This window comes from Leptosomus discolor, chromosome 12 (assembly GCF_034619465.1).
Source record: "Leptosomus discolor isolate bLepDis1 chromosome 12, bLepDis1.hap2, whole genome shotgun sequence".
In the NCBI taxonomy this organism is placed as follows: domain Eukaryota; kingdom Metazoa; phylum Chordata; class Aves; order Leptosomiformes; family Leptosomidae; genus Leptosomus; species Leptosomus discolor.
Window position 1 is genome coordinate 1,888,724 of NC_141402.1, and position 20,792 is coordinate 1,909,515.

At 62.7% G+C, this 20,792-nt stretch overlaps 1 protein-coding gene across 1 annotated transcript; it reads left to right on the plus strand.

Moving 5' to 3' along the window:
• The first annotated feature begins 1,219 nt into the window (after positions 1-1,219).
• DDB1 (damage specific DNA binding protein 1) lies at positions 1,220-18,782 on the plus strand. The gene is made up of 27 exons (XM_086472463.1): positions 1,220-1,280; positions 2,335-2,483; positions 2,596-2,712; positions 3,942-4,163; positions 8,085-8,199; positions 8,298-8,395; positions 9,398-9,556; positions 9,930-10,013; positions 10,187-10,303; positions 10,669-10,771; positions 10,891-10,966; positions 11,054-11,162; positions 11,362-11,540; positions 11,660-11,823; positions 11,920-12,027; positions 12,302-12,509; positions 13,409-13,504; positions 13,729-13,840; positions 14,404-14,527; positions 14,836-15,000; positions 16,192-16,286; positions 16,424-16,594; positions 17,136-17,245; positions 17,412-17,581; positions 17,845-17,947; positions 18,311-18,434; positions 18,593-18,782. Exons 1-27 carry the CDS (start codon positions 1,220-1,222, stop codon positions 18,674-18,676), a joined length of 3,423 nt encoding a protein of 1,140 aa, XP_086328589.1. The 3' UTR covers positions 18,677-18,782.
• Positions 18,783-20,792: the final 2,010 nt, after the last annotated feature.

Here is a 20,792-nt window from a genome sequence, read left to right on the forward strand (position 1 = left end):
GGCCGGAGCCCCCTCCGGAAAGAAGGGCCACCCGTCCCCGGATGGCCACCAAATCGGCGCGAAGGACCACCCGGTGTCCCTGCAGGAGCCGGAGGCCGGGGTTACAGGCCACCAGCCCCGCCAGCGCGTCGTCGGCGCAGCTCGTCACCGAGTTCACCAGCTTCTTGGGGACCTGGCGGCACAGAGGAGTGGCGGGGGGGGGGGTGGCACCCCAACCCCAGCGGGTTGGGGGGGGTGAGGGGGAGCGGGGGGCTCACCTCCATGACGGCCCGGTGGGGATGGCGGAGGAGCCCGGCGCCGCCTTTAGCTCCGAGTCCAAACTCTGTTGGGAGGTGGCGGGGGCTGAGGGAGGGGGCAAGGTCCGCCGCCGGCAGGGACAGGTCCCCGTCCCACCCGGGGGGGGTCCTACTGGGGTGGCTTGGCTTGGCGTGGCGTGGGGGCGGCAGGAGGGGGACGGGGTGGGATATGGGCTGCCGGATCAGAGGGGTGACTTGGGTTCAGTGTTGTCCCCAAACGGGGACCACCTCCTGGGGGGTGGGGGGTGTAGGGTGGGACAAGCCCCAGAGCAGGGACCCCCCTCGTGGCGTGGGGGACCAGGGTGGGAGCACATCCCCCCCCTCCCCCCCCCCCCCCCAAGGAGGGACCCCATCCTGGGTTGGAGGGGGACCACGGTGGGAGCATCCCCCTGAGCAGGGACCCCCTCCTGGGGCGGAGGGGAAAGGGGGGTGGGGTGGGCACTGTCCCTGGAGAAGACGGGGACCAGGAGGGGTGCACCTCCCCCCACCCCCCATGGACCCCCTTCTGGGGTGCAGTGGAAGGAGCAGGGGGGCGCAGCCCCCCATATCCCGGCGGGGGGAAGACCAGGGTAGGTGGGAGCATCCCCTCCCCAGCAGAGAACCCTCGGGTTGCGGGGGGGGGGGTGTGGGTGTGTGAGCACCCCTAAATGGAGCCCCCCCCCCCTCCCAAGCAGGGACCCGCCGGAGCATCCCCTTTCCCCACCTGCCCTCTCGTCTGCTCCAAAGAGTCCTCCCAGCTGCCTAGAGCGGCCCCGCGCGGCCCCTTCCGCTGACGTCACCGCGGCGGCGGGCGGAAGGGGCGGTGGCGGCGGGCGGAGAGGCCGCGCCAGGCCCCGCTCCCGGTTCGCGTTGCCGTTTCTCCCGGCCCTGCCCCGCTTCTCCTCCGATTTACCGACACCCCCCCCCCCCCCCCGCCCGCCGCCATGTCCTACAACTACGTCGTGACGGCGCAGAAGCCGACGGCCGTGAACGGCTGCGTCACCGGTACCGCCGGGGCCTGTGCGGCCGTGGGGGTGATGGGGGGGCGGCGGGGTAGGGGGGGAGTGGGCTGCGGGATACCGGGGGGCTGGGACGACACGGAAGTCCCTCAGGGGGCACCGGGGGGGCTGGAGGGACTTTGAGGTTCCTGGGGGTCAGTGGGGCACTGGGGGGGCTGGGGGGTGCTGAGGCCTCTGAGGGGTGTTGAGGCCCCTGGGGGGGGGTTGTGGGATACTGGGGGGGTTCCCCGAGGTCGGCGGGGGGGCTTGTGAGTGCACTGTGGTGCCTTGGGGTGTGCTGAGGTGTGGGCGGGATCTGGGGGGACTGCGGGAGCACCGAGGGTCCTGGGGGTGCCCTTGAGGTTCATAGGCATGTTTTGGGGCACCAAGGAGGGGGGGCGGGGAAGCTAAGGTTTATTGCAGAGCTGTGGGGCATTGAGGGAGCTTGGGGGTGTCGTGAGCTCGCTGGGGGGGGGGCAGTGGGGACACGTTGAGGTTCACAGAGGTGGTGTGGGGCACTGACGTTCCATGGAGGGAGCTGGGGGTGCAGTGGGGTTACTTTGGGGGATCCAGGCCAGGTTTGAGGTTTCCAAGAGCTCAGTGGGTTTTTGGTGGGGGTGGTAAAGTGGGGTTCGAGGGGGGGGGGGGCGCTTACAGAGCAGCAGAGGGTGGGGGTGCTGTGGGGAGGAGGGGGTGGTGGCGTCTGTCTCTGCGTCTTGCCTTATCGCGGGGTGTTTGGGGGTGCTGCAGTGTACTCTGGAGAGGGGGTGTGGTGGAGAGGGCCGCCAGGAGTGGGGTTCCCTGGGAAAAGATGAGAAGTCAGGGCTCGGGGAAGGCAGGCACTGAGGGGGATGAGGGTTGTGGGAGGAAGGCGCTGGGGTTTCGGGCCGCCAGCGTTGGCTGGTGCCCGGTGTGAGGCTGGGGGGGGGGGGGTGCAGCCCAGGCTCCCCAGCATCAGCAGCTTCCTTCGGGTCGTTCAGCTCGAGCCCCCCCCCCCCCCCCCGCCCACCCCCGAGGCGCCTCCTCGGCTCCACCGGCGACTCCTTCGCTCCCTTCCCCAGGGCACTTCACCTCGGCCGAGGATTTGAACCTCCTGATCGCCAAGAACACGCGCCTGGAGATCTACGTGGTGACGGCGGAGGGGCTGCGGCCCGTCAAGGAGGTGGGCATGTACGGCAAGACCGCAGTCATGGAGCTCTTCCGCCCCAAGGTGGGTGCCCTGCGGGGCAGGAGGGGCCCTTGCTGAGTCGGGGGAGGGCTGGGACGGGCCCACCAGCTCCGCCACCGCTCCTGAAGGCCCGCCACCGCTCTGCTTTTGGCAGGGGGAGAGCAAGGACTTGTTGTTCATCCTGACAGCCAAGTACAACGCCTGCATCCTCGAGTACAAGCAGAACGGGGACAGCATCGATATCATAACCCGTGCCCACGGCAACGTGCAGGTGAGCCAAGCTGCAGCGCCCGGGAGGGGCAAATTCCCTCCCTCAGGGATGGTTTGACTTTGCCAGTGACCCCTAGGGGATGGCTTTCTGCCTCGTTATTTGTGATTCTTTGCCTACCCCTGACCCTGGTGGGGTTCACTCGCTGCCACTGGTATTTCCAGAGGGTTTTTTTTTTTTGCCTGCAGCAAGTCAGGCTCAGGGCCTGAGGACGCGGCTACCATGGGGTTCTCGGGGTAGTTTGCAGAATAATGTGGTTCGTTTGGGATGTTGTCAAGAGAATTAGCGCTGTGAGGTAGAATTTTCCCCGGGAAGCGACTCCTGCAGTGTTTTGTGGTCGGTCTCGACGCACCGGCTGAAGTTACTCTTTCCATCGTGGCCATACAGCGTGGTTACAGGCTCCAGATGTTCGTTGTTTTGGTTTATGTAGATGAAAAATCACACTTTCTGAGCGGGTCAGACGCTCCCTTGAGCTCTGTGTTAGTCGTTAGCCAAATGGCTTCCATCAGCTGTCAACCCAAAATATCTTCCATCTGTTTCCAGGCACTGGGCTTCCACCGACTTGCTGGTGGTGGAGCTGAGCAGGGGGTTACGGGCAGGAGGTGTAGGTGGGCCTTGTCCTGTCATTAACACGTTAATTAGTGCGTTTGGGGGGCAACGTGCTTAATCTGCCCGTGCCACCGTTCTGCCTCGCAACGTGGCGAGGCTGATACCAGCCCCCACCAGTGACGCTGAGGGGCTGGGGCGGCTGATAGCAGCGCTGGATTTCCCCAGGGTGATTTTTTTTTTGGGTCATGGATGTCCTGGCAGCAGAGAGCAGCATTTCCCGAGGGTGATTTTTGGGGTGTCCTGGATTTCCCCGGGGCAGATTTTTTTTTGGGGGGTCCCGGCAGCGGAGAGCATCGCGCTCTGCTCAGCGACGGAGGCGCCGGGCAGCGCCGTGGCTCCTCCGAGCAGGGAGGTGGGGTGAGCAAACCAGGATTAGCAAACCAGTCTGCTCCTGGAGCGCCTGATTCCCGGGAGAAGGGAATGTGTGTGTGCTGGGGGAGCTCTGCCGGGCTCTCTGGTGGGAAGCTCCAGGCAGGAGGTGCCCGAATCGGCTTTGGTGTGCCAGCCAGCGCTTCAAACTCCGCTGGGGGGGGGCGTGGGGGGCGGTCATTCCTGTACCTGCTGCTCTCCAGCCCTACGTAACCCCCCTTTCTCCTTCCCCTCTCCGCTCATCTCTCGCCCAGGATCGCATCGGCCGTCCCTCGGAGACCGGCATCATCGGCATCATCGACCCGGAGTGCCGCATGATCGGCCTGCGGCTCTACGACGGCCTCTTCAAGGTCATCCCCTTGGACCGGGAGAACAAGGAGTTAAAGGCTTTTAACATCCGCCTGGAAGAGCTCCAGGTCATCGACGTCAAGTTTCTCTACGGCTGTCAGGCGCCCACCATCTGCTTCGTCTACCAGGTACCACCTTCCCCAGGGGTGCCTCGGGCGGAGGGCGCCCCAGCCGAGGTCTCTAAAGGGTTTGGAGCAGCAGGAGCTGATGGAAAGCAGCGCTTCGGAAAGAGCTGAGAGGTGATTCCGGCTCCTGCAGGCTCGTGGTGTAGCCAGGCAAAGCCCTCGCTGCTCTGCTCCGCTTTTTTCCCTTTCCTGGGGCAGAGGAGGAATCTCGCTGGGCTGCTGATCCTTTGGATGGGGCTGTTTTCCTGGTTAAACACTGGGCCTTTCCAGCAAGTGCTGGGCAGGTGGATTAGAGCCGGAGTCAGCTGTTTCCTATAGGCTCTGCTGCCAGAGTTGAGCCTTTCCCTTCAAAAAGGCAGCGTGTCTTGTTTGGGAAGCCACTCCGGGGGGTGGGCCAAGGGGGGACAGAACCTCTCCTGTCCCCTGCTCGCAGCGGTGGTGTTTGCAGGCCCTTCCCTAAAGGCTCGGGGTGAACCCCGGAGCCTTTGCTGTGCTGGCTGAGCGAGGGATTAGCTTTGCTTTGTCCAAGCCTGGGCCGAGCAGGAGGGTTCCTGGGACGGCAGCACAGGAGCCGGTGCGGATTTAGCTCCTCTTGGGCGGAGGGCGAAGCTCTCGTGGTGCGAGTTCGCCGCTACGAACCGCGTGGCAGCAGCCCTTGGGTTATTCCCTGCTTCCAAAACTCCCTCTGGATGTTCTCCGGAGGGGTGGGTGCTGTTGAACACCCCCCCCCCCGCCCCGAGAGCGACGAAATGAAGGCACAGGGGGGAAAAAAAGATCGCTTGCTCCCCACGGCACTCGGGGGTGGGAGGGCAGCCCAGCTTCCCCCGCCTGAGGACCGGGTCTCCCCCCGGCCCTGCGAGTAGCTGGTGCTCTCCCTTGTCGCCTGAACCCCGCCAGCGTGCCCTGGGAAGTGTCCCCAGCTGTCCCCTGTCCTGCCCTCCTAGTGGTGTGCACAAAAAAAGAAAAGGGAAGGAAACAGGGAGGGGTTTGATCACCTGCAAAAACCAACGGGTTTTCAGCCCGTGAAACGGCCTGAGCGCACCCCTGAGTCCGGTTAGGACCGGGTCCTGTTGGGGAAACTGAGGCAGGGAGGCCTGGTGGTTTGGATCAATTCTTAAACTGGGCGTCGAGGTCCGAGGCGGGAGCGTGCTGGTTTCCACCGGGTGCTCGAGCGGGTCGTAAAGGAGGAGCTGGGCGTCCCCCCCCCGTGTCAAAAAGGTCTTATCTGGAGATCTTGACCGCTTTAGAGATGGAAGCAGAGCAAATCTGTGCTTGGGTCGTGCCTTATGAGCAAGTATCGTGTGAATAAAGAGTAAATTAAGAGCTCGTGGCCTGTCTGACGCTTTTAATATGGATTTTAGCCTTGCAGCGGGTGTGAGGTGTAAGATCTGGCTGATTCGTTGGGCCTTACCTAAAACTCTGGCTTTGTTTTGGTCCCTGGGTGTCTGCCTTGTGTCTGTGGGGAGAGGGGGAACGTTTCCAAGCTGCTGCTTTGATTCCTTCTCGGTGTATTAACGGTTATCGCAGGATTTGGGCTGAACAAACCAGCAGTGAGCGTCTGAGAGATGGTTTTTGTGTTGCTCTGAAACCAGAGGAAGGGACCACCGAAAGGGGAAGTTCATAGCATCAAAAGAAAAAAAAAAAAAAGGCTTGAGAGCTGCTGTGGTGTGGGGTAAAAAAAGGTGCAGAAGCGTCAGAAGCTTCATTAACGACTCCTCTGGCGTTCTGACGGCCCCAGTTCAACTTTTGCCCTCCCCAGCGCAGCCGTTTCCCCTCGTGGCTCCCCCTGCTCTCTCAGCCACTGCTGCTCTTCGCTTGCCTTGCTGCTGCACCCACCCCTGGCTCGCCCCAGGGCCTCGGGCTCCGGGGTGCCGTCAGCGAGGGGCGGCAGAGGCCGTGAGGGGGGGGAGCCAGGAGGTGCCCAGCTTTGCTGCGAGCGTTTGTTGGCGGAGCTGATGGCTCCAGGGAGGAGAAAATGCCTTTACTGGGATCGGGAAAGGGGCGAGGCGGGGTGGATGCAAAGGTGACCAGCTCTTTTGGGGTCCTGTGAACAATGACGAAGGAAACGTGGGACTTAGAGCCTTGGCTTAGCGTTTGAGACGTGGAATTGGTCGGGGGGGGGGGGGGGACGTTCCAAGCCCCCCTCGGTGCTTTGGGTGCTCGTCCGTGTGTTCCCAGTGCCGCTTCCCGAGCGCTTGGGAGCGTAGAGCCCCCTTTCCCGCAGCAGGGTGCTGATCTGGGGGCCTCTTCTCCCCTCACCGCGCTTTTTGGTGAAGCCTGCGTGGACTCCCCGGCCTCGGGAGACCTCCCTGCTCCTCGGGGTGGGTTGAAGTCACCCGCTGGGTTAGGAATTACCGGCGTGGCGGAGCCGTCGGGGGGGTTATTTGGCAAGGAGATGAGGTTTCCTCGGGAAACCAGGAGCGTCGAGATGGGAGCTGAGCTGTGCCGCTGGAGCTGGAGGCGATGCTGCGCGGCGTGCCCGGATTTCTCGGGAGCCGTGCGTCGGGTGAGCGCGAATCCCAGAAAATCGCTTGTGTAAAAATGCAGTTTTATATAAAACAAAGTAGTTTTCAGTCCCTTGTGACGCAGGACTTTGCTCAAAGGCGGTTCTCCGTCGGGGTGAAGTTAGGGAGAAGGCGGCAAAGGCGGTTCTCCGTCAGGATGGAGGTAGGGAGGAGGTGACGGAGGTGGTTCTCCGTCGGGATAAAGGCGGTTCTCTGTCGGGATGGAGGTAGGGAGGAGGTGACGGAGGCGGTTCTCCGTTGGGATAGAGGTAGGGAGGAGGTGACGGAGGTGGTTCTCCGTCGGGATAAAGGCGGTTCTCCGTCGGGATGGAGGTAGGGAGGAGGTGGCGGAGGCGGCTCTCCGTCGGGATGGGGGTAGGGAGGAGGTGATGGAGGCGGTTCTCCGTCGGGATGGGGGTAGGGAAGATGTGACGGAGGCGGTTCTCCGTCGGGATGGAGGTAGGGAGGAGGTGACGGAGGTGGTTCTCCATCGGGATAAAGGTGGTTCTCCGTCGGGATGGAGGTAGGGAAGAGGTGATGGAGGCAGTTCTCTGTCGGGATGGGGGTAGGGAGGAGGTGACGGAGGTGGTTCTCCGTCGGGATAGAGGCGGTTCTCCGTCGGGATGGAGGTAGGGAAGAGGTGACGGAGGCGGTTCTCCGTCGGGATAGAGGTGGTTCTCCGTCGGGATAGAGGCGGTTCTCCGTCGGGATGGAGGTAGGGAAGAGGTGACGGAGGCGGTTCTCCGTTGGGATGGAGGTAGGGAGGAGGTGACGGAGGTGGTTCTCCGTCGGGATGGAGGTAGGGAGGAGGTGACGGAGGCGGTTCTCTGTCGGGATAAAGGCAGTTCTCCGTCGGGATGGGGGTAGGGAGGAGGTGACGGCGGTTCTCCATCGGGATGGGGGTAGGGAGGAGGTGACGGAGGCGGTTCTCCATCAGGATAAAGGCGGTTCTCCGTCGGGATGGAGGTAGGGAAGAGGTGACGGAGGCAGTTCTCTGTCGGGATGGAGGTAGGGAAGAGGTGACGGAGGCAGTTCTCCGTCGGGATGGGGGTAGGGAAGAGGTGACGGAGGTGGTTCTCTGTCGGGATGGGGGTAGGGAAGAGGTGACGGAGGCGGTTCTCCGTCAGGATAGAGGCGGTTCTCCGTCGGGATGGAGGTAGGGAAGAGGTGACGGAGGCGGTTCTCCGTTGGGATGGAGGTAGGGAGGAGGTGACAGAGGCGGTTCTCTGTCGGGATAAAGGCGGTTCTCTGTCGGGATGGGGGTAGGGAGGAGGTGACGGAGGCGGTTCTCTGTCGGGATAAAGGCGGTTCTCCGTCGGGATGGGGGTAGGGAGGAGGTGTTGGGCCCCACGTGGGGTTTGAGGGCGGCCGGCGAGGCGGTGGGCCGGGCGGCCGCCCTCAGCGGGGGCTTCTCTTGCAGGACCCTCAGGGGCGCCACGTCAAGACGTACGAGGTGTCGCTGCGCGAGAAGGAATTCAACAAAGGGCCTTGGAAGCAGGAGAACGTCGAGGCCGAAGCTTCCATGGTCATCGCAGGTTGGTCCTTCGTGGTGAAAGATCTTCCCTCCCTGTTTCTTCCTCGGGGAGGGGGGGGGGGTGTCTCTAACAGGACGTTTGTTCTCTCCCCTGCGCAGTGCCAGAGCCTTTTGGAGGGGCGATCATCATCGGGCAGGAGTCCATCACCTATCACAACGGAGACAAATATCTGGCTATAGCTCCACCTATCATCAAGGTGAGTGACTGCCGAGATCTGGACATGCAACCCCCTGAAATCCCTTCTCTGAGGGTGCTGGGCTACTTGTAGTCAGGAATTTAAACTGCTCTTGTCTCCAGTTGTCGCCTGATAGGGCCGCTCACTCCCAGAGGTTTGGCAAGCGTGGGTGTGACCTGTGTTTTTTGGGGACGTCTGCGGTCCTTGTGCTGGCGGCAGCGTGGGCTGGCGGGGCAGCGTTCGGCCCTGCCCGCCGTGGAGGGCTCGGAAAGGGTGCAGTAAAGCTGGAATCTCGTTTGGGCCCCGGAGAAAGCGATTAATTAGGAGGCAGGGCATGGTTTGGCAGGGGTCCAGGCCAGAGCCTGGTTTCGTTTCGGGCAGCAGAAGATATGGATGAGCCCCTTGGAGACTTGAATCCGCCGGTGTATGGTTGGGGCACTGGTTCAAAGTTTAAAAAACAAAACAAAAAAAAAAGACTGAGAGAAGTTGAGCTTGTGGGTTTGGTGGGAGGGACGGGCCAGTTCCCCCCATTTCAGCGGCGCAGGAAGCCCAAATGGCACCGCTGAGGTGCCGCTCGAGAGGGCTCGAGCTGTGATCAAAAGGCCCTTTGAAGCTGGAAATAACGACAGGCTCGAAAAGAGCTATAAATCTCGGGGTTAAAAAAAAAATCCTGAGATTGTTGCCGGCGTGCCGGCAGGCTCCCAGACCAGTACTGTTATACTGGAGCGGGTGGAACGAGCTGCCAGCGCTCTGCTGACATCCAGACCCGGGCCTTGCCCTGCGAGCCGAGCGCAGGCGCGTCCGTGCTCGAGGCCGGCGGGGCTGCCACCCGGATCTGCCGAATCAGGGGGTTTAAACCAAAAAAAAAACCGTTGAGGGGAGGCTAGGCAGCGTCTGCCCCGCGGAGAGGAACCTCTGCAGAGCTGGGGTGCGGCAGGCGCGGGGCTCTGCGGCTCCCACGGAGCGTCTCGTTTGGGGCGATTTCAACAAATGCCTAAAAAATTCCCCCCCCTTCGCGCGCAGCAAAGTACGATCGTGTGCCACAACCGGGTGGATCCCAACGGGTCCCGGTACTTGCTGGGGGACATGGAAGGACGGCTCTTCATGCTGCTGCTGGAGAAGGAGGAGCAGATGGACGGCACTGTCACCTTGAAGGACCTGCGGGTGGAACTGCTCGGCGAGGTGGGGCTCGGCCGCGGCCGGGCCGGGAGGCTCCGCAGGCTGGAAATGCTCGGCTGGGGACGGAGTGGCGGGAACGGGGACTCTTTTGGAGCTGGGGGGTGGGGTGATGTTTCCCGCTGGTCCCAGCTCTGAACCATCGATTGCTCTGGAATTCCCAGTTTTCCCACTCGAACGTTTTACACCGTCTGCCCGGGTTTTTGCGCCGTCCCTGGGGGAAGTTTGGATTCTCCGAGGTGTTCGTAAAAGGGTTAAATTCCCCTCCGGTGCTCAGGGTCTTCCTGTTGGGCTGCAGCTCGGGATGAGGGGCTGGTGGGGTGGGGCAGGGTCCTTGTCGCGCTGGCGGGGGGTTCACCTGCCTCTTCTCCATTCCCAGACCTCCATCGCAGAGTGCTTGACCTACCTGGACAACGGAGTGGTGTTTGTCGGCTCTCGGCTTGGCGATTCCCAGCTTGTCAAGGTACGTGGCAGCTGTCTTCTGCCTTAGCTGTGCGTTCAGGCAGCGTTTTGCGCGTGTTTATTTCCACCCAGAGGTGCGCGCGGGTACGTTTTCCTTTCTCCTTGTCTGCCCCCGCGCCCTTCTCGCTTGCTGGGTCTCGCTGGGCGAAAGCCGACGAGCGCCTTTGTTCGTAGCTCAACGTGGACAGCAACGAGCAGGGCTCCTACGTAGTGGCTATGGAAACCTTCACCAACCTCGGTCCCATCGTCGACATGTGCGTGGTAGACCTGGAAAGGCAAGGCCAAGGGCAGGTAACGTCGGTTCTCCTTTGCTTTTCTCCACGCTGGGGCTGTCTGGGCTGGCCAGAGGGATGTGGGGGTCGCTCGTGGAAGGAAAAGGGACTGCAAACCGTTTGTTGGAGGATCTCGAAGTCTTACCCAGGTGCAGGGGTGGTATTGAGGTCTTAACGCGGAAGAGCGGTACGAGTGGGGAGGCGAATCCTTGGATCCTTGGTTTATGAGGAAGCGGTTGCCTTCGTGCGCCGGGGGAGGATCAGCTGCCAAAAACCCTCCTCTGGGAAGCGGAGATGATCTTCCCCTGAACCCCATCACTACCAGGAGGAGCGGGGAAAGCTTCCCAGCCAGCGGTTGGTAAAGATCCTCTGCTTGTCCTCCAGCTGGTCACCTGCTCGGGCGCGTTTAAAGAGGGTTCGCTGCGGATCATCCGCAACGGCATCGGGATCCACGAGCACGCCAGCATCGACCTGCCGGGGATCAAAGGTGCGTGAGCTCCTCGGCGCTCCCGAAGCCTGGGGGGGGTTGGGGGCCAGGGTGGTGGGGAGCTTGCCACCCACCAGCTTTTGGGAGCTGCGAGCAAACGTGGCCTCTCGTTGCGGCAGGCTTGTGGCCCCTGCGGTCGGACTCCCATCGTGAAACGGACAATACGTTGGTGCTGTCCTTTGTGGGCCAGACCAGGTGAGGTGGGGAGGGGGGGGAAGGCTGAGACGGGCTCTGGGCCGCGTGTTGGAGCGGGGTCGAACCCGAGCTGCCTTTCTTGTTCAGGGTTCTGATGTTAAACGGAGAGGAAGTCGAGGAGACGGAGCTCACGGGGTTCGTGGATGATCAGCAGACTTTCTTCTGCGGCAACGTGGCGCATCAGCAGTTGATCCAGGTCAGGCCGGTGCTCGGGGAAATGCAGACCCCCCCCGTGGTGACCCTGCAGCCCTTACTGGTGGTGGGGCTGATGTGGTTGTGGGGCTAAGATCTGGGCTGCCCGTTGGGGCAGGGTTTGCAGCCCTTCCCCCGGGCCGGCGTTGGAAAGGAGGCGGTGGTCGGGCTCCGAGCAGAGCTGTCCTCTCGCCCCCCCCCAGATCACCTCCGCCTCCGTGAGACTGGTTAGCCAGGAGCCCAAAGCCCTGGTGAGCGAGTGGAAAGAGCCCAACGGCAAGAACATCAGCGTGGCCTCCTGTAACAGCAACCAGGTGGTGGTGGCGGTGGGACGAGCCCTCTACTACCTGGAGATCCGGCCCCAGGAGCTCAGGCAGATCAGGTGGGGGCGGCGGCGGGGGGTGGGGGTCGCTTCTGTCCTCCTGGCCCGAAGGCTCTCGGCCTCCGCTGGATCTTTGGGCTCCAAAGTGACACCTCTCTCGGCTTCCTCCTTCCTTCCAGCTGCACGGAAATGGAGCATGAAGTCGCCTGCCTGGACATCACCCCTTTGGGGGACACCAACGGCATGTCCCCGCTGTGCGCCATCGGGCTCTGGACCGACATCTCCGCCCGCATCCTCAAGCTGCCCTCCTTCGAGCTGCTGCACAAAGAGATGCTGGGAGGAGGTGGGGGCCTCTCCTGGAGGGGGGGAGGGGGGGCTGCTGGGGGGTGGTAGCAAGCACCAAGACGGCCGGTGTGACTCTCCTCCTGCCCCCCTGCAGAGATTATCCCTCGCTCCATCCTGATGACGACCTTTGAGAGCAGCCACTACCTCCTGTGCGCCCTGGGCGACGGAGCTCTCTTCTACTTTGGGCTCAGCCTCGAGACAGGTGACCGCAGGACCTGCGGGGAGGGTGGCCGGCCTCGTGGCCCTCCTGCTTGCCGGGCTTTCTGTCATCCTTCCGGAGAGATCTCTCTCTTTTCTTGCTTTCTCACTGTTGACGGCGTCGCGCTTAGGTGGGACCGACGGGGGGGGGGGGCACTGGGATTTGGTGGATTCCTCCACCGAGGCTCCTCTACCCACCCTCGTTTCTCCCCGGGGTGTCGCGCTCCGCCGTCCTCTCGCGAGCTCCGGCTCCCGACGCCCGTGTTCCTTCCCTGCAGGCTTGCTGAGTGACCGCAAGAAGGTGACCCTGGGGACCCAGCCCACCGTCCTGAGGACGTTCCGCTCGCTGTCCACCACCAACGTGTTCGCCTGCTCCGACCGCCCCACCGTCATCTACAGCAGCAACCACAAGCTGGTCTTCTCCAACGTCAACCTGAAGGAGGTGAACTACATGTGTCCCCTCAACTCGGACGGGTATCCCGACAGGTGAGCCCGCGCCTCGCCGTGGGGCTTGGGGGGGTCATTCGGGCTCGGCAGTGGGATCCTGGGATCGGCCAATCCTTGGGAGCAGCGGCTTTGTTGGAGGGGCTGTGCCACCCGCCCTGCCAGCGCCGTGGCTCACGTTGTTGATGGGGGCGGGGGGGTCCCCATCAGGGCGGACCGACCGGCACCGCGGCGGAGAAGCCGGCGCTTCGTTCCGGCAGCGCTGGGGAGCGCGGGGGGTGGCTCCTCCTGAGGGGCTTCAGGGTTACGCCAGAACCTCGGCGTTTTATACCCTTTTGCTGCAAAGTCGTGGTCTTTAACCTATTTTAACGCCAGCGTGCGTGTTCTGCCCGCTGTTCACGTTGACATTCGCACTGATTGCTCCACCCTATTAACTAACTTCGTTAATATTCCCACACTAACATAATCACGGGTTATTTTACTGATCAAAACCCCCGCTGTACAAATCAGGACGGGGAGGAGGGGAGGGTCTTCCCAGCAACCCCCCCCTTTGTTTCTGGGGTTCCATCCCATCAGAGAACGAGCTGAGAATGTCCCGTTTCACCCCTCGTCCCTGCCCCCCCTGCCTCCCCGCTCCGCGCTCCGCACCCTGGCAACTCTTTGGCCGTTTTCACAAGGCAGCAGCTGCTGCCCCTGAGCATCAGGGAGGTTTGGGGGGTTTCTTACCAAAATCTGAATTAATTGAATCGGGATTGCGTATTTCTTACCGTCGTGTAAACTGATCGAACCAGGGAATTAATACAAGATGTTAGTTGTTCATTAAAGCAATTAAGTTGTTCATTAAAAGCAGTGAGTTATCAATGAAAAGTAATTATCTATTCAAAATCCAAACCTGATTATAACAACGTGTTGGGGTTGGGGGTTTTTCCCCCCCCGTCCAGCCTGGCGTTGGCCAATAACAGCACCCTGACGATCGGCACCATCGACGAGATCCAGAAGCTCCACATCCGCACGGTTCCCCTCTACGAATCTCCCAGGTGAGCTGAGCGGCGGGAGGGGAGCTCTCCTGGTTGGGGGCCGCAGTCAGCGTCCCCGTTGCGGCCCCAGCGCCCAGCCTGAACCGGTGGCTTCCGCTGGGAGCGGTCTGGGCGAGCGAGCAGGCCCCCCCCCCCCGGCTCTTGTCGACCTCAGAGCCCCTGTGCTCTCCTTGGGGCGGCCCGTCCCGGTTCTCCTGCCCACCCGGCTCTGTTTTGTCCCGCAGGAAGATCTGTTACCAAGAGGTCTCGCAGTGTTTCGGCGTCCTCTCGAGTCGTATCGAGGTGCAGGATGCCAGCGGGGGCACCACGGCGCTCAGGCCCAGCGCCAGCACCCAGGTGAGGAGGGGGAGCTGCCAGATCATCCCTGAGCTCTGGGCTGCGGGTGCCGTCGTTCCCCGGGCCGAACCGTGGTGCGGATTTTCCTTGACGACCTTCTCTTCCAAAGCTCTCGAGTCCAAGCTCTCCCTTTGGCAGCCTGGGAGGAGATGGGGTGGTAAGATCTCTCCGTGGTGGTGGCGACGAGGGCTCTCTGGGCTGCTCTCTCGGCACGCTCACCGGTCGCCTTTGGGCTTGGGTGCTGCTCCTTCAGTCTCCTGTACGGGCTTCTGTTTGGTCCTCAGGGGTTTCCCCCTCCCAGGGATACCAGCACAAGTCCCCTTGGGGCGGTAGCTCTGGTGGAAGCTGCAACGCCGCGTAAACTCCTCCGTTAACGCTGTTCCTCAGCCGTGCTGCCGGCGCAGTGACCCTGCCCGTTCGCTCAGGCCCTCCTTCACCATCACTCCCGTTGGTTCTTCTGCTCCCCGCTCGCCTCGGCCCGCGTGGAGCAGCCTGAGGACGTGCCGAGTAGCTCAAAAGACGTCGCCCATCTTCAGATGTGACCCGTCTTCCTGTCTCCCTAGGCCCTCTCCAGCAGCGTGAGCACCAGCAAGCTGTTCTCCAGCAGCACAGCGCCCCACGAGACCTCCTTTGGAGAGGAGGTGGAGGTGCACAACCTGCTCATCATCGATCAGCACACCTTCGAAGGTACCGGTCCCCGAGGGCTGGCCCTGCCCTAGGCTGGTGATCTCCTCCCGGGGCAGGCCCATCAGCGTGTGGCCGAGACGGTTGATCTTCAAAAGCTGGTGAAAATCCACGATTTCGCCTGTTTCCTGCGGTCAAAGCGTTTTTCCTGCGGGATTAGCAGCCGCAGGGCATCGCTTGAAGGCGTAGTGGGCTTTGAGGGCACGAGGGGGTGGTGGGCATCAGGAGGAGGAACCCCCAAGGGGCTGCCTTGGGCCTGTCTTTAGGTTTCGGGGGTCCCAGGGGGTTTCTGCCTTTCCCTCTTTGCGCAGTGCTCCACGCTCACCAGTTTCTGCAGAACGAATACGCCCTCAGCCTGGTCTCCTGCAAGCTGGGGAAGGATCCCAACACCTACTTCATCGTGGGCACCGCCATGGTGTACCCCGAGGAGGCAGAGCCCAAACAGGGCCGCATCGTTGTCTTCCACTACTCCGATGGTAAGAGCGAGCTCTTCTCGCGTGGCCGAGGCCAGGGAGGTCGGAGATGAGCCCCTCAGGCCCCAGAGCTTCTGTCCCAGCAGCGGGCAGAGAGGTTTTGCTGAGGGCCCTGCCGTCCCCCGCCCACAGCCAAGGATCTGTGGGTGCTCTCGCTGCGGTTCCTTTCACCCCAGCTCCTGGAAAAGCCCCAGGCTTCCTCCCCAGACCCCGATTCTGGGGGTTGCTTTCTTGGGGGTCTGCCCCTGCCGGTGTGTTACCAACCCACGGACCCTCCGAGAGAGTTTTGAGGGGGAGCGACGGTGTTTAGAGCAGCTCCTCCTGCTGCCAACCCGCAGGGGGTCAGGAAAACCCCTCCAGAGACCAGCGGAGACGTCCTGGGTTAACGCTGGGCACCGGGGACGGGGGGTCCTGCCCCAAGGCGTCCCCCGCACGTGGCACTCCACAAATCCCTGTACACTCAGCCCACACCTATTCAGTCCCTACGGTGCATCTCCATCATCATCCTCTCCACGGGTGGTTCTGCTCCTCTCGCTCCCGACCCCAAGGAGCGCAGCCTCTGCCGGCGTCTGCTGCTGTGCCCTTGTGAGCAGGGGGTGTCCCTGGGGGGGGCGGCCCGTGAGGCGGGGGGGCTCGGCCGCTCCTCGAAGGGACCGTGTGTGGTCAGGGAACGCGTCCCGGGCTCGCAGGCTCTTGGCTCGTCCCTGCTTTGGTCGGGATTCAAGGACGACACCCGACGGGCACCATCCTGGATCCTGCCCAGCAGACACCTTGGGCTGCAGCACCTTATCCTCGTTTCCCATCATTAATAGTTCCTGGTTAATGAGCACCTTGGGGCTGGGGCTCTGCAGGGGTGTCTGGACAGCGCTGGCAATACACCTTGGATTTTATATTTGATCGTTTGTTCCATTTGAGGCTTGTTTTCCCAACACAATCATTAGTCTCTCCTACTAATATCCGGTAACTGGAATTCTCCATCTTCAAATCAAGATGGGACGAGTAAGGGGGTTTCCAAGCCGTCTCACCAGTGCATGGCAGGTTTCAAGCTCCTCTAGTTTTTAAGCTGTAACCGCCTGGTGAGGTTTTCTATGGTTACGCGTGTTTTGAGACCCTTCCAACATCCGAAATCCGCTGATTTCTGCGACACCCTGACTCCCCTCGGGAGCGCCGGGCGCCTAACGGGGTTTCTTCCAGGGAAGCTGCAGAGCCTGGCTGAGAAGGAGGTCAAGGGGGCCGTGTATTCCATGGTGGAATTCAACGGGAAGCTGTTGGCCAGCATCAACAGCACGGTAGGGCTCCTGCGAGCGCGGTTCGGAGCTGCTCCCGCTTGCGTGGGTGTCACCACGTCCTCCATCTCCGGCGGGGGAGCGTGTCCTGGCTGGCGTGGGTGTCCGTGCCGGGCTCTGAGCCCTGTCCCTCCCTTCAGGTCCGCCTCTACGAGTGGACGGCGGAGAAGGAGCTGCGCACGGAGTGCAACCATTACAACAACATCATGGCCCTCTACCTGAAGACCAAGGGGGACTTCATCCTCGTGGGGGACCTGATGCGCTCTGTCCTCCTCCTGGCCTACAAACCCATGGAAGGAAACTTCGAGGAGGTATCGCTGAGTGGTTTTGGCCTCTTCCAGTAGGCTCTGGGCAGGGGGAAACGGGGCTGAGGGGGGAGCCTGGCTCGCCCCACCTTGCCGACCCTTTGAGGACCAGGCGGTGCGGTGAGAGCGACGTCACCCGGACGCGCTTTTAGCCGGATCCCTGTGGTTTCTGGAGGGATGGAGCCTCGGGAAACTGGGCAAGGAATCAGCAGCCGTGAGGAGAGGGGACTTTGGGGGTGCGCTCGCCGCCCGGAGCGCCTGTCGTACGGTGGGGCACGGCGGTGGCGGCAAAAGGCAGCGTGGCTGGGGGACGGAGCGGGCGCCGGGACGGTCTGCGCGCTGCGGGTGGTGAGGGGTGGCTCTGGGCGCGGTGTGGGTGCCACTCGGGCCAGGGCCATCCCCAGGGGGTGGTTGCCTTCACCTGGCAGAGGAGGGCGGGGGGACACAGACTGGAGCCCACCTTGCTCCTGAGCATTGGGGTGGGACGAAGAGGCTGGATCACGGGCCATCTGGCCACGCTGCGTCTCTCCTCTTGGCCCCTTTCCAGATTGCCCGGGACTTCAATCCCAACTGGATGAGTGCCGTGGAGATCCTGGACGACGACAACTTCTTGGGAGCAGAGAACGCCTTCAACTTGTTCGTGTGCCAGAAGGACAGGTGAGCCGGCTGCGAGGGAGGGGGTGGGGTGGTGGGACCTTCTGGTCTCCTCCACCGTACGGCTACGGAGGTGGGAAAAGCTGGGAGGAGCGTGCCCGGCTCGGAGGAGCGGCGAGGTGGGAGCCACCCCGGCCCAGGCTGAGCCAGGGCGCTTCTTGGCTTTCAGCGCGGCCACGACGGATGAGGAACGCCAGCACTTGCAGGAGGTGGGGCTGTCCCACCTGGGAGAGTTTGTCAACGTCTTCTGTCACGGCTCTCTGGTCATGCAGAACCTGGGGGAGACCTCCACGCCCACCCAGGGCTCGGTGCTCTTCGGCACGGTCAACGGCATGATCGGTAAGGGCCGAGGGAGGGTCGCGGGTGCCCTTCCCTGCTGCCGAACCCAGGCTGGGGCTTTCCTCGGGTCTCCATCCTTCTCCGTTCCCTGCTGGAGCGATGCTCTGTCCCCTCAGAAACCTGCTTCTCCCGCTGGATTGCTTCCAGGAGCAGAAAGCGCTCGGCCTTTCTTTGCAACTCCTCCCTCCTCTGGCCTGCTGGGAGCTGCTGGGATGCCTTGGGATGGGTCTGAACCTTCATCTCTTCCTTTTTTTTTTTACCAGGACTGGTGACCTCGCTGTCGGAGAGCTGGTACAACCTCCTCCTGGACATGCAGAACAGGCTCAATAAAGTCATCAAGAGCGTGGGCAAGATCGAGCACTCCTTATATCCTTCCGCCGTGCGCTCGGGAGCCCGTGCCAGTCGGTGCCGGGGGCCGAATCCAGCCTGAGCCCGGCCTGGGGTGGGGTGCTGGTGGCTTATCTTTACTGGGACATGCTGGTGGGGGGTGTCCATCAGCTGGAGACACGGGGGGTAGCGTGTTTGCCCGGGCTTTGTGCTCGAAGAGCAGGTGCCTGCGGTCGAGGAGAGTCTGATCTCGCAGGGTTTTGAGGATGAATCTGGCCGAAAAACTTGGCTGTGGTGGTCCTGCCGCCGCCGTGGCGGGGGGCAGCTGCTGTGTGCGCCCGTAACGTGATGTTACTGGTGTTACTGGTGTTACTCCTGCGTTCGGCTCCTTGACGGTGGCACCTGGAGGTCGTTTCACACCGAACGCAAGACGGAACCGGCCACGGGCTTCATCGACGGCGACCTGATCGAAAGCTTCCTGGACATCAGCCGGCCCAAGATGCAGGAGGTGGTGGCCAACTTGCAGGTGAGAGGGGTTGGCGTGAGCTTGGGCCCTTCAAAATTCCCAATAGGGCCCCTGCTCCGGGGATCCAGGCGGCGGTCAATCCCTAAATCGGAAAGGCGACCCGGGGCCCGCCCCTTTGTCACCCGCTGATGTCCCCGCGCCGCCCCTTCTCCTCGCAGATCGACGACGGCAGCGGCATGAAGAGGGAGGCCACCGTCGACGACCTCATCAAGATCGTGGAGGAGCTGACCCGCATCCATTAGCCGGATTCGGGGTCGTTCCCTCACGCCTTCCCCCACGCAGAACAAGGGAGTCTTTTTTTGGGGGGTTTGTTGGGTTTTTTTTTTTCCTTTTTCTCCCCCCCCTGCAGCTCGGGGACCCCTGGCCGGCTGCGCTGACCACCAGCGGGGGGTGGCCCTTGCCCGAGGGGACGTGAGGGAAGGAGGGTGACGGGGAGCCAGCTCGCTGGGGACATGGGGGGGGGGGGGGGGGGGGAGGGGGGTAGTGGCGAGGTGGCACCTTGGTGTCACGAATCCCACGGACTCGCCTGCCGGCCCAGAACCGGGCTCAGCCTCTCGCTTCCCACCGGGAGCGCTGGGCTGCCGCGCTGCCCTCGCCTGGATTCGCTCTTCACTGTTGTCTTTAGTATTTTTATGAATTATTTTTGTTGCTTTCGGTTTCGTTTTTGATTGGGGGGGAGGGCGGGGGGCTGGAGGGGGAGCTGCCCCTGGGGCGAGGGGCTGGAGGAACCACCTGGGGTCGGCGAGGCGCGGGGAGACGGGGGGAGGATTCCTCCCCGGCCCAGTGCCGAAGCCGAGCGGGACGGCGCGCTCCTCTCTCCCCACGGGCTCTGCCGCTCGCTCGGGGCGGGGAGGGGAAGCTCGGTCACTTGTTGGTTTCTGAGTTTTACCAAATAAAGTAGTTCCAAGAGGAAAAGTCCATCTCCCGGCGCCCAGCTCCTCATCGTCACGGCCGGGGCCGGAGGGACCCCCCCTTCCCAAGTCCCGCCGGCTTTCCCTGCGGGCTTGGTGGCGGAGAGACCCGGGCGGGGGGGGGGGGGGGGTCTGTGTCTCTTTCTTTCTGCGTTTTTACAGCTTTTCTTTGACTTCCAAGAACTTTTCGTCTCGCTTCTTGCTGCAGGCAGGCTGGCAGCGGGGTTTGCCCCTGAGGGGGAGGCGCCTCTGCTGAATTTTTTTCAGACCTCGACCGGGTGCAGCCCTTGGGGTGAAGCTCATCCCCCTGCCTTGCTCCTCCACGTCCCCTCCAGCCCTCAACCCCCCCTCCCTGGGGGCTCAGACCTTGATTTTTCAGCCTTGTTGTCGCCTCATCCCATCGTTACCGGCGTCCTTACCCCCTGCACGGCGGCGCTGAGCCTGGCTCCGCGCTCCGGCGAGCCCCATCCTGGTGGCTGCCCCCCTTCAGCGCGGGGGGGCAACGGGGTGGAGGAAGCTGAGGGCCGCGAGCTTTCGGGCTGGGGGGTCCCTCCCCCCCCCAGAGCATCCCTTAGCACGACCGAGGCTGAATTCTCCCGCTGGTGCCTCGCAGGTCGAGGGCTTGAGCTGCTGCTCCCTGCGAGGGACGGGGGGAAGGGGGTTGGGGTTAATTAATTATCCTCCCGCTCTCCTTTGGCCTCTTTGTGCTGTGAATCGGCCGAGCCGGGCGCTGCTGCTGGTGCTGTGGACGGGGACCACCCTGGCTCGCTGCTGCCCTTGCCCGGGGCTTGCTGCCAAAGCACACGTGAGGGTGGCACAGTCGTCCCCAGCTGCCGCCCTCCTCCTCCTCCTCCTCCTCCTCTCCATGGCTCTGTATCCGCTCTCCCCACCGGACCCAGCCTGGATCTCACCCTGGGTGCGAGCCCCATCCGTAACCCACCATTTTAAGACCCCACCAGCCTCATCCTGGGCAGTTTTTCCCCAAAATCCTTCCCTCCCTCGCAGCAGCAAGACGCAGAAAGACCCGCTCGTGCTGAAACCATCTCTTAACCCTTGGGCAAACCCTGGTTTCTTGGAGGAGGGCGCAGGGAGAAGGCTTTATTTGGGCACATCTCTGCTCCAAGAGGCTGTTTCGGAGGGGGGGAAGCAGCCCCTGTGACCCCCTCGCGCCGAGCCTGGACCGTGGCTTTGCGGTTTTATGCGCTTGGGTGTTGGGGTTCTGCGTTTGCCTGCCTGGAGCTGCTGCTTTCCTCGGCTTCTCCCCAAAACTGGGGGGGCACGGGCTTGTGGAAAGGGGCGCTGCACGGCTCCCGTGTGCTCTGACCTTCCCCAGTACCAACTGGGGAGGCTGGTGCTGACGTGAGGCGCTTTTTTGTCGTGCTGTGGCCAGGTTAGGAGCGCTGCTGGCCAGGGCAGCGCTGGGGGTTTATCCCCTGCCGCTGGCCAC